Raw genomic sequence first — 13052 nt, forward strand, 5'->3', positions numbered from 1 at the left:
AGGAGCAGAAGTAGGCCATTTGGCCCATCAAGTCTGCTCTGCCACACCACCATGAGCTAAACTATTCTTCCATCTAGTTCCAATTACTGGCTTTTTCCCCATATCCCTTGATACCCTGACTAATTAGATACCTATCAATCTCCTCCTTAAACACCCTCAATGATTGGGCCTCCACAGCTGTACATGGCAACAAATTCTATAAATCCACGACCCTCTGGCTAAAAAAAATTCTCCTCATCTTTGTTTTAAATGGGTACCCTCTAATTCTAAGACTGTGACCTCTTGTCCTTTCTAAGATAGGGGGCCCAAAACTGCACACAGTATTCCAAATGGGGTTTCACCAGTGCCCCATACAGCCTCATCCACACCTCCTTACTCTTATACACTATTCCTCTTGAAATGAATGCCAACACAGCATTCACTTTCCTTACTGCCGATCTAACTTGGTGGTTAACCTTTAGGGTATCCTGCACTAGGACCCCCAAGTCCCTTTGCACTTGCGATTTTTGAATTGAGAGTTCAATCCTTTCCACTGCCTGCAAGTAGTTTGTGCATTCTCCCCGTGGCCATATGGGTTTCCTCCAGGTGCTCCAGTTTTCTCCCATAATCAAAAGATACATAGGTTAGGATTAATAAATTATAGCATACTATGTTGGCGCTCAGATGCATGGTGACATTTGTGAGCTGCCCAGCACATCTTTGATACAAAACAATGCAGTTCACTGTACATGTGACAAATAAAGCTAATCTTTAAACTCTTACTCTTAATAAGGATTAGGTTTGAACACAAACTCCCACAGTATTAATAAAAAACAAAATTAACATGAACTATAATGAATTTCTTTCAATGAAGTACAATGCACAGTAACATCTTAGAGATAATTTCTAAAGTGACCTTCATTTGTGAGCTTCCATATTAAATGTACCAATACAGAAAAGCACATTTGGATTCCCTTCATCAGTTTAATGCCCATATAACTTATTACTAATAGCACATATTTATTACACAATTAATAAGAAGAAATAAACTGTGCAAATAGCTGCTCATTCACTATTGGATCAAAACAAAAAAACTTGATAACTGTAACAAGAATATTTGCAATATTAAAGCAGTTCGTACCTTGTTGAACGGATCAAACGAGCCAAGAGTCTTCTTTTCTCCTTGTTAGTGAACTGCAAAATATTTGGAGTCTCAAACTTCTGTCTGATCCATTGGCACTGTTCTACGTCATTTATAAACATGAACTCCAAGCCAATGTGCCTGCAGTAGGTCTCCTGATTAAAAAAAAAGAAATTCAAATATATTCTCCACTTGGTCCAAAGTAAAAGTTGCTTTTTCAGTCATCTGAATAGCTTTCAATTAAGCTAAACTTGATAATGCTGGGTCTTAAATACACTCCTCAAATTAAGTCTCTGGACCATGCCAGGGCACTGCAAATTCTCTTTACAAGAGAAAAAAAGCCCAGATATGATTGCAGCTACACCAGTTGAATTGTGACTCTGTATTAGCATCTCCACTAATACCTAAACAATTGCAAAGCATCAATGTGTATGGCCTCATCTGATACGAGGGTAACAAGGGAGAGAATAAGCCATCTCTTCTTCACTTAACACCTCCATCTCTTCTTTTTGCTCTTTATTCCTTAAAACCTCTTGCTTTAACCATATTTTTATCACCTGTCCTCATATGTGCAAGTCTTCTGTCAAGAAACTTGGAGGATTCTACTACATTAGATACACATTGCTGTTAATAGCATACAAGGCTTTACAGTTGGCTACTAGATACATGAACCATACAGAACCCTTCTACTAAAATATGGAAAATCATTCAAGTTTCATGATGTGCTCACCTCTAATCTTCTTATGATTTCACGCAATGAGACTGAATCCTCATTTCCCCCAATGAAGGTTGTGGTAGGAAGTCGAAAAACTTTATCCAAATCAGATTCATGCAGTCCATAAAACCCTGCAGAATTATGAATGAGTGAGAATGACAACAAAAGCACTTCACATAGATTAAATTAGAACCATACAAAGGAATTAAGAGGCTAAACTGTTTTATAAGAAATTAAGTAATATCACATCAGTGACTTCTAATAAAGATATACTTCTAAAACTTAAATAATCAAAGTTAAGGTCAAAAAAGATAAATAATACCCTGAATTCGAGAGACACACACAAAATGCTGGAGGAATTCAGCAGGCCAGACAGCATCTATGGAAAAGAGTACAGTCGATGTTGTGGGCTGAGACCCTTCATCAGGACTGGAGAAAAAAAAGTTAGAGTAAGAAGACAAGTGGAAAGGAGGAAGAAACACAAGGTAATAGGTGAAACCAGGAGGGGAGGGGGTGAAGTAAAAAGCTGGGAAGTTAATGGCTAAAACAGAAACAGGGCTGGAGAAGGGGGAACCTGATAGGAGTGGACAGAAAGCCATGGCAGAAAGAAAAGGGAGAGAAGCTGCAAAGGGAGGTGATGGGCAGGTAAGGAGATAAAGTGAGAAGAAAATGGGATTAGGGGAAGCGGGTCATTACTGGAAGTTTGAGAAATTGATGTTCATGCTATCAGGTTGGAGGTTACCCAGACAGAATATGAGGTGTTGCTCCTCCAACCCGAGTGTGGCCTCATCGCAATTTCTCCTCTTCCCCCACCTTCTTACTCTGATTCATCTTTTTTTTCTCCAGTGCTGATGAAGGGTCTCGCCCAAAACATTGACTGCACTCTCCTCCATAGATGCTGTCTGGCCTGCTGAGATCGTCCAGCATTGTGTGTGTTGCTTGGATTTCCAGCATCTGCAGATTTTCTCAATTATGAATCTGAGAGATCTTGTTTTCTCAGCCCAAGGGACATTGTGCCAGATCACTTATCATGATTTAGAGTCTGTTTTAATCTGTTGGAATTGAAATACTTCAATAGAAATTCACTTTCCTTAAACTGATCTAAACACGAAAAGATCACTGTAATTGGAAAATAAACAAACTGTTCAGGAGCATTTATTACCCCTCAACCATCAGGCTCTTGAACCAGAGGGGACAACTCCATTCAATTTCACTCATCCTAATACTGAACTGTTCTCATGACCTATGGGCTCGTTTTCAAGGACTCTTCATCTCATGTTCTTTATATTTATTGCTCATTTGTTATTATGCTTGTTTTTCTTTCTTTCTGTATTTGCAGTTTGTCGTCTTTTGCACATTGGTTGTTTGATTTGTTATGTGTGGTTTTTCAGTAATTCCACTGTGTTTCTTTGTACATACGTAACGATAAGACACAGGAGCAAAATTAGGTCATTTGAACCATCAAATCTGCTCTATCATTTCATCATGGATGACCCAATTTTCCCCTCAGCCCCAATTACTGTCTTCTCCCTGTATCCCTTCATGCTCTGACCAGTCAAGAATCCATCAAACTCTGCCTTAAATATACATAAAGACTTGGCCTCCACAGCTACCTGTGGCAGAGAATTCCACAGATTCACACTCTTTAGGGAATCCTGCACAAGGACTCCAAAGTCCCTTTACACCATCTGGCCCAGGTGACTTATTTACCTTCAGACCTCAATTTCCCAAGAATCTTCTCTCTAGTTATAGTAACTTCACACACTTCATGACCACTGACACCTGGAGCTTTCACCATCCTGCTAGTGTCTTCCACCATGAAGATGCAAAATACTTACTCAGTTCATCCGCCATTTCCTTGCCCTCATTGCTGCCTCTCCAGCATAATTTTCCAGCAGTCCGATATCCACTCTAGCCTCTCCTTTACACATCTGAAGAAACTTTTGGTATCTTCTTTAATATTATTGGCTAGCTTACATTTGTATTCAATCTTTACCTTCTTAATGACTTTTTAGTTGCTGTCTGTTGGTTTTTAAAAGCTTCCCAATCCTCTAACTTGCCAACACTTTTTGCTTTATTACATGCCCTCTCTTTGGCTTTTGTGCTGGCTTTTACTTCTCTTGTTAGCCACAGCTGTGTCATCTTTTCTTTAGAATACTATTTCTTCTTTGGGATGTATATATAACCATATACAATCACAGCACGGAAACAGGCCATCTCGGCCCTCCTAGTCCGTGCCGAACTCTTAATCTCACCTAGTCCCACCTACGCGCACTCAGCCCATAACCCTCCGCTCCTTTCCTGTCCATATACCTATCCAATTTTACCTTAAATGACACAACTGAACTGGTCTCTACTCCTTCTACAGGAAGCTCATTCCACAGAGCTATCACTCTCTGAGTAAAGAAATACCCCCTTGTGTTTCCCTTAAACTTCTGCCCCCTAACTCTCAAATCATGTCCTCTCGTTTGAATCTCCCCTACCCTCAATGGAAACAGCCTATTCACGTCAACTCTATCTATCCCTCTCAAAATTTTAAATACCTCGATCAAATCCCCCCTCAACCTTCTATGCTCCAATGAATGGAGACCTAACTTGTTCAACCTTTCTCTGTAACTTAAGTGCTGAAACCCAGGTAACATCCTAGTAAATCGTCTCTGCACTCTCTCTAATTTATTGATATCTTTCCTATAATTTGGTGACCAGAACTGCACACAATATTCCAAATTTGGCCTCACCAATGCCTTGTACAATTTTAACATTACATCCCAACTTCTGTACTCAATGCTTTGATTTATAAAGGCCAGCGTTCCAAAAGCCTTCTTCACCACCCTATCTACATGAGACCACCTTCAGGGAACTATGCACTGTTATTCCTAGATCTCTCTGTTCCTCTGCATTCCTCAATGCCCTACCATTTACCCTGTATGTTCTATTTGGATTATTCCTGCCAAAATGTAGAACCTCACACTTCTCAGCATTAAACTCCATCTGCCAACGTTCAGCCCATTCTTCTAACCGGCATAAATCTCCCTGCAAGCTTTGAAAACCCACCTCATTATCCACAACACCTCCTACCTTAGTATCATCGGCATACTTACTAATCCAATTTACCACCCCATCATCCAGATCATTTATGTATATTACAAACAACATTGGGCCCAAAACAGATCCCTGAGGTACCCCGCTAGTCACCAGCTTCCATCCCGAAAAACAATTATCCACCACTACTCTCTGGCATCCTGTGTCTTCTGAATTGCTTCCAGAAATTCCAGCCATTGCTACTCTGCCATCATCCCTGCCAGTATTCTTTTCCAATCAATTCTGACGAACTCCTCCCTCATGTGTCTGTAACGTCCTTTACTGACTTTAGCTTCTCCTCAAATTTCAGGGTGAATTTGATCATACTATGATTACTTTCCCTTAAGGGTTCTTTTACCTTAAGCTCTCTAGAATCAATTCTAGAATCATTGCACAGCATCTAATCGAGAACAGCTTTTCCTCCAGTGGGCTCAGCCATGAGCAGCTCTAAAAAGCTACCTTGTAGGCACTCTAGAAATTCCCCCTCTTGTAATCCACTATTAACCTGATTTTCTAAATCTACATGCATACTGAAGTTCCCCCATGACTAATGTAACATTGCTCTTCTGCCATGCATTTTCTATCTCCCATTGTAACCTGTAGACCACATCCTTATTACTGTTTGGGGGGGGGGGGGGGGTCTGTATACAACTCCCATCAGGGTTATTTCACCTTTGCAGTTCCTTAGCTCTAGCCACAGTAATTCAACACCTTTTGATCCTATGTCACCTCTCTCTAATGACTTGATTTCATTTTTCATGAACAAGAGCCAGGCCACTCCCTCTGACTCCTGCCTGTCCTTTCAGTACAATTTGTATCCTTGGACATTAAGCTCCCAGCTATAATCTTCTTCCAGTCATGATTCAGTGATGCATACAACATCATTCCTGCCAATCTGCAACTGTGCTGTAAGTTCATCTACCTTACCCTGTATACTGCGCACATTCAAATACAACACCTTATGTCCTGTATTCACCATCTTTGATTTTGTCTGCCTTTTACATTGCAACTCATCCTGTTGACCACAATCACGAAGAAATCTGCAGATGCTGGAAATTCAAGCAACACTCCAGTCTTCTCCTATCATTTTGCATTTCCCCCTCCCCCTCCTACTTTCAAATCTCTTACTATCTTTTCTTTCAGTTAGTCCTAATGAAGAGACTTGGCCCGAAACATCAACAGTGCTTCTCCCATAGATGTCGCCTGGCCTGCTGAGTTCCACCAGCATTCTGTGTGTGCTGTTGACCACAATTATGCCCTATCAACCGCCTCTCCTCACTACACATTGCCTCTGTTTGTAACCCAGCTACTCACCTTCAGCACTATTATCCGCCTTTCCTATGATACTTCATGCATTGAAATATACTTAGCTCAAGACACCAGTCTCACCATGCTCAACCTTTTAATTCCTACCTTTGAGGTGTTACCAACATCTGCTTCCATAACCTCTCCACTAACTGTTCTGGCACTCTGGTTCCCATCCCCCTGCAACTGTAGTTCATACCCCACCATGAAGCATGAACAAAACCTTCCTGCTAGGATATTAGTCCTCTTCCTGTTCAGGTGCAAGCTGTCCTTTCCGTACAGGTCCCACCTTCCCTGCAAGAGAGCCCAATGATCCAAGAATTTTATGCTCTCCCTCCTACGCCAACTCTTTAGCCATTAAACTCTATAATCTTCCTAGCTCTGTCTCACAAGCACGTGGCATGGATAGAAATCCTGAGATCACAACCTTGGAGGTCCTGCACCTAACTCCTTTGCAGAACCTAGTTACCTGTCCTACCCATATCATTGGCAACTATATGGACCACAACTTCTGACTGTTCACCCTCCCACTTAAGCACCCTGAAGACTCAAACCAAGATATCCCTGGAAGGCTACATACCATCTGAGAATCTTATTCTTGCCCAAAAAACTTCCTGTCCTTTCCCTTAATGAATCGCCTATCACCACAGCATGCCTTCCCCCTCCTTCCCTTCCAAGTCACACACACTCGACCACTGTGACTTTCCTCTACAAGGTCATTCCTCCCTCCCCTCTCCCCCCAACAGTATTCAAAGTGATATACCTGTTGTTGAGGGGGATGGCCACAGAGGTACTCTAAACTGGTTCCTTAAGCTCTTTCCCCTTTCTGTTACAGTTTCCTGTGTCCTGCACCTTGGGTGTAACTACCTCTCTATATGTCCTATCTATCACCCCCTCAGACTCCCAAATGATCCAGAGTTCATCCTGTTCCAGCTCCAACTCCTTAATATGGTTTGTTAGAAGTTGCAGCTCTTTGCACTTCTCACAGGAGTAGTCATTAGGGACAATGGAGGTCTCCCTGTCTTCCCACATCCCGCAGGAGGAGCACTCAACTATTCCACCTTTCATCCATACTGTCCTAACTGAGCAAATATAAAGAGAATGAAAAATCTTGAACCTTTCTTCCCTTTGCTTTCTCTGACTGAAGCCTTGAAGAGCCAAAGCATCAAAATCCATTTGACTATGCCCACTCAACTGATGGCCGGTGCCTTCCTATAACTTGCTTTTGCTAATCAATCCCAAATGCCAATTGGTCTCTAGTCAAAGCTTTTATGCTGAACTGACCCGCTGCTGACTTTTATCCTCAGGCGGTGGACCTGATTGGATTCCCCTCCTCTCAAAACTTCCAATGTCCTGATTCTCCGCAGGTCAAAGCTCTTTTTTGCTGTACTGACCCTGCTGCTGCCTTTTATCCTCAGGCAGTGGAGCTGATTGAAGTCCGCTCCTCTCAAAACTTCTGATATTCGGATTGGCTGCTGGTCAAGGCTCTTTTTTGTTAATTCCCATAAGAAAATTAATCTCAGGATAATATATAATGACATGTACTGCATATACTCTGATAATAAATTTACTTTGATCCTAATATAGATGCACAACATTTACAATCCCCAATTAACAAACTGCACTGTATGCAGAGAGAAAAGTAGCAAAGCAAAATATGAGTTACACACACAAAAGCAAAAAGCTAGAAGGTGATAGGTGAAGCTCAGTGTGTGGGGGGGAAGAAGGATTAAGAAAGAAGCTGGGAAGGGATAGGTGGAATAGGGAAAGGGCTGAAGAAGAAAAAAATCTAACAGAAGAGGATGGTGAACCATGGAAGAAAAGGAAGAAAGATGTACCAAAGGGAGGTGATGCCAGGTGAGAGGTGAAGGACTAAGTGGAACGAGGAATAGAAGAAAAAAGGAGGGAGGGGGAGAAATTACTGAAGTTAGAGAAATTAATGTTCATGCCATAAGTTGAAACGTTGTACAGATAGGCACAAGTATTAGCTTTCTTTGCCATACAAAACATGTTTAATGGATCCATGCATGCTTTAGAAAACCACAAGGTGCTTGTGACTTTTCATTACAATAACTACTTCTTGCTTGGATATATAAGAGGATAGTCAATTTGCACTGGATCAAGCTGACACATGGCATTTCATATTGCTCTATGGAATAATGCATACTAAGGCAAAAAAAAATGAAGCTCGAAATCTAATCAATTACTTTAAAAAAAAGTTGAGACTTTTCAAAAGGTGAAGGATTTTGAAAAATATTATTCAAAAATACCTTGAGAAACAAGATTGTATCACAAGCTATAGATACATTATGCTGCAGGTTAAAAAAAACTGCATGGATGTGAAGACACTGCTAACACTTTCTGATCTGTGCTAGCAAATCACCTCTGCCTTGATGGCAGCATTGTATCTTGCCCAACATCACTTGTCCACCACAGAATTGCCTCAAATTAATCTCAAAGCTTTATTGTTACAACTGTAAAAACTAAAGTGATCAAATGCAACTACACAACAAGCAAAAACATTTCAGAATAAGTATAAAGCTATATTCAAATATTTCAGTTTTTAGGAGGAGGATTTAGGGTAAAGAGGTGAGTGGCCTGACTATCACTGATTTTGGATCATAAATTGTATGACCAAATTCTCAAAATTTTGTTGACATCAAAACTGAATATAATTGATGATAAATACTACCCATTTACTTTCAATGCACCAATATCAGATTACTGTTCATTAACTATAGTTCTGCAATCAATACTATAATTCCAAGCAAATGACCCCAAACTCCAAGACCTACAATTCAATACCCCTCTTTGTAACTGGATCATTGACATGCTAACAGACTGTAATCAGTAAGAATAGGCAGCAACACCTCCAGCATAATTATCCTCAATACTGGTTCCTCACAAGGCTGCATCCTTAATCCCTCCCTCAACTCTACTCTTTGTACACATGACTGTGACCAGATTCTACTATGACTCGGCTTACAAGCTTGCAGATGACAACACTATAGTAAGCAGAAAATCATTTAATGATGTAGCAAAATGTCATAAACCATAAGACCATAAAATATAGGACCATTTGGCCCATCAAGTCTGCTCTGCCATTTCATCACCATTTTCCCCTCTCAGCCCTAAACTCCTGCCTTCTCCCTGTATCCCTTCATGTCCTGACTAATCAAGAATCTATCAGCCTCTGCCTTGAACAATGACGATCTCCACAGCCACCTGTGGCAACGAATTCCACAGATTCACCACTCTCTGATTAAAGAAAATACTCATCTCTTTTCTAAAAGGACGCCCCTATTCTGAGCCAGTGTCCTCTGTCTTAGACTCCCCCCACCATAGGAAATATCCTCTCCACATCCACTCTAGTGAGGCCTTTCAATGTTCAATAGGTTTCAATGAAGTCACTTTTCATTCTTCTGAAGTCCAGTAAGAACCACCAAAAACTCCCCAGTTACAATCCCGGAGTCACTTTCATAAACCTCCTTTGAAACATCTCCAATGACAGCAACTTTTCCCTCAATGTCAACAAAACAAAAAAGTCAGTCATTAGCTTCAAGAAGTGGGGAGGTGCACATACTCTCAATTACATCATCGGTGCTGAGACGGAGATGGTTGAGAACTTTAAATTCCTGAGTGTAAATGTCACCAATAGCTTGTTCTCAACCAACCACATGAACACCACGGCCAAGAGGAGGCTAAGGAAATTGGGCATCCCCCTACTGGCCGATTTTTATAACATCCTATCCAGATGCTTCACATCTTGGTATGGTACCTGGTCTGCCCAAAACTACAAGAATCTGCAGAATTGTGGACATAGCTCAGCACATGAAAACTAGTCTTCTCTCCATGGCCTCTGACTACACTTCTCACTGCCTCAGTAAAGCAGTCAGCACAATCAAAATCCTCTCCCATCCTGACCACTCTGTCTTCTCCCCCCCTCCCATCAGGTAGAAGAAACAAAAGCCTAACAACATGTACCACAAGGCTCAAGGAAAACTTTGATATCACTGTGAAAAGACAATTCAGCTGTCTCCCAGTATGATAAGATGAATCTTTGACCTCAATCTACTTAATCACGCCCTTGCACCTTATTGTCTGTCTGCCTGCAATGTATTTTCACTTTAACCATAACACTTTACACCGCATATTATTGCTTTTCCCTTGTATTTCCATGGTGTACTATTGTGAATTCATCTGTATGGATGGCATGTTTTTCACTGTACCTTGGTACATATAGCAATGATATACTTAAAAAAATATGAATGTAGAAGATTTGAAAGTCAAATTTTACGCCAGCCAAGTCATAAAACAGAAAAGATTTAAAATTAGCTTTATTTGTCATATGTATACCAAAGCATACTGGGAAATGCATCACTTGCATCAAAGCAGATCAGCAAGGACTGTGCTGCACAGAGCCACACATATCGCCACTTTTCCAGTGCCAACATAGTATGCCTCCAACTTATTAACCCTAACTGTGTGTCTTTGGAACGTACCCAGAGGAAGTTGATGTGGTCAAGGGAGAATGTACAAACTCCTTACAGATAGAGGCAGGAATCAAACCCCAATTAGTAATTGCTGGTGCTGTAGTGATTGCATCAACTGCTAAGCTACTGTGCCACTCCATTGAAAACAAAATTAGTAAATTCCTGGACATTAGCATCAATGTTATATTTGCAGTAGCTGAGTTACCTTTTAATACAACAAATTTGTGACTATGACTCTGCATAATTATCACATCCTTCATGACCTCAGCTGTCCCAAATGGGTCTCATAGACACTGAATTACTTGTAAAATGTATTCAAGACAACTACTAGGTGTACAATCTGGGTTGTGTCAATGTTAATAACATGACTGCTTGTAAGGTCAAAGTATAAGTGAGTAGAGATCCATTTTAGGTAATGATGCAGAACAAGCACTGCCAATGCAGCTATACTTTTCAGACAACAAACTCCATTGCAGTCAGCTTAATACTGAGCTTGTTTTATAATTAGGTAAGCAATTTTGCATTGCCAATTTGCAATACAAACCCCTGTCCAGAGTGAAAATAGTGTGCTATAATACGGAATGGTGGTAGGGATGCAAGGGGAACAGAGGTGCTTAAAAAGGTCACAGCCATGAAGTGAATGACCAAGGATGTAAAGTTGTGTATTTGGTAGAGAAGAAAGAAAATCAGATAATATTTTAAATAGTGAGAGAGACAAAGTAATTGGTGGGCCCTGGGAGCCTTGTACACAAAACTTAGTGGGAATATACCGTAAATGATTATAGGAGATTCTTATGGCCATTTGGACTACCAAAATTCACCCTGACAGGCTTCACAAATCACTAACAAAAAAAAAAAATTGTGATACAGAATTAAACTCATTCTCACAGAATTTGTGTAGGAAAATATAAATAAATCAACATCTATTTCAACTCTCATTCCTTGATACATGCATAGGTGATGTAATTTTACATTATTGAAAATTGCACATCTAGTTCCTAGGAAAAGAGTGAATGAGAGTGAGTATGTGGGTATTTGGGGTGGGGGGTTGTCACTTGTAACATGCATGTCAGCCCTTCTTTCAACAATATTTAAGCACAAAAGACTTCTTACAGAAGTTATATAGGGCAGTGGTGAATTCACATCTGGAACATTCTGTACAGATCTGGTTTGCTTACCCAAGGAAAGAGTGAGGAAGTGACTCTGATGCTGTACAAGTCATTTGTCAGACCACACTTGGGAGTCTGCTGAGCTGTTTTGCACCCCATCTCTAAAAATGGATGTACTGGCATTGCAGAGCATCCAGACAAGATTTACAAGAATGATTCTGGGAATGAAGGGTTAACATAAGGAGCATTTGATGGCTCTGGGCCTGTACTCGTTGGGAGTACGTTAAATGGGATTTCACAAGAATAAGGGCGAAAATCTCATTGAAGCTTACCAAATATTGAAAGGCCTAGATACAGTGGACATGGAGAGGATGTTTCCAATAGTAGGAGAGTCTAGGACAGAGGACACACCCTCAGAATACAAGAACATTCTGTTAGAACAGAGATGAAGAGTAGTTTCTTTTGCCAGAGGGTAGCAAATCTGTGGGATTCATTGGCACATACAGCTGTGAAAACCAAGCTGTATTTAAAGCAATTGGTGATACACTCCTGATTAGTAAGAGCAAATGTTACAGAGAGAAGGCAGGAGAATGAGGTTGATAGAGAAAGTAGATGAGCTGCAATCAAATGGTGGAGAAGACCTGATGGGCCGAACAACCTAATTCTGCTCATACCTCTTATGGTATCTGTGTATTTAATGGGAATACTCCCTTCCTGGCACATTTCTGGAATGAATGTTGCTTGTTACTTATGTATTCTGAATACAATACAGGACTTGCTGAAGATCGAAGTGAAATACTTCATCAGATGAAAAGCAAATCAGCACTATGTAATGACATAAACCCAGAGAGGACAATCTGTTCATGCGCCAGTTATAAATGGTTGTGCATTTTGGGACTGGGGACACCTGAAGTAAAATGGCAACTGACAAGATCCAAAAAGGATGCACTTGGTAATCTCCCACTATACAATCAGTTGCAAATGTTATAACTATTCAGCAAAACTGTGACTCTGCGCAAGGAACAATTCTGGAGTTGCAATGGTTTGTGGTAGTGCTCAAGGCAGAAGCATCAAGTTGCAATAAGAAATAAAAATTATTAATAAAGTACAAAAAGAGCAAAATAGCGATGTAGTGTTTATTGACCAATCAAAAATCTGATTACTGAGGGGATGAAACTGCTCTTAACAAGTTGAGTGTGCATCTTCAGGCTCTTATACCTCCTCCCTGA

General features: G+C 40.6%; 1 protein-coding gene across 4 annotated transcripts in view; it reads right to left on the bottom strand.

Annotated features, from left to right (window-relative positions):
• The window catches only part of ogdhl (oxoglutarate dehydrogenase L), a 101930-nt gene that overhangs the window by 64195 nt on the left and 24683 nt on the right, over positions 1-13052 (bottom strand). For all 4 annotated transcript variants that reach the window (XM_059946703.1, XM_059946700.1, XM_059946701.1 and 1 more), the window contains exons 5-6: positions 1851-1966; positions 1121-1275 (exon numbers count right to left, since the gene is read on the bottom strand). In XM_059946703.1, the coding sequence (XP_059802686.1) occupies positions 1121-1275; positions 1851-1966 (271 nt within the window). The remainder of the gene's footprint in view (positions 1-1120; positions 1276-1850; positions 1967-13052) is intronic.

The sequence above is a fragment of the Hypanus sabinus genome, chromosome 21 (assembly GCF_030144855.1).
Source record: "Hypanus sabinus isolate sHypSab1 chromosome 21, sHypSab1.hap1, whole genome shotgun sequence".
Classification (NCBI taxonomy): Eukaryota; Metazoa; Chordata; class Chondrichthyes; order Myliobatiformes; family Dasyatidae; genus Hypanus; species Hypanus sabinus.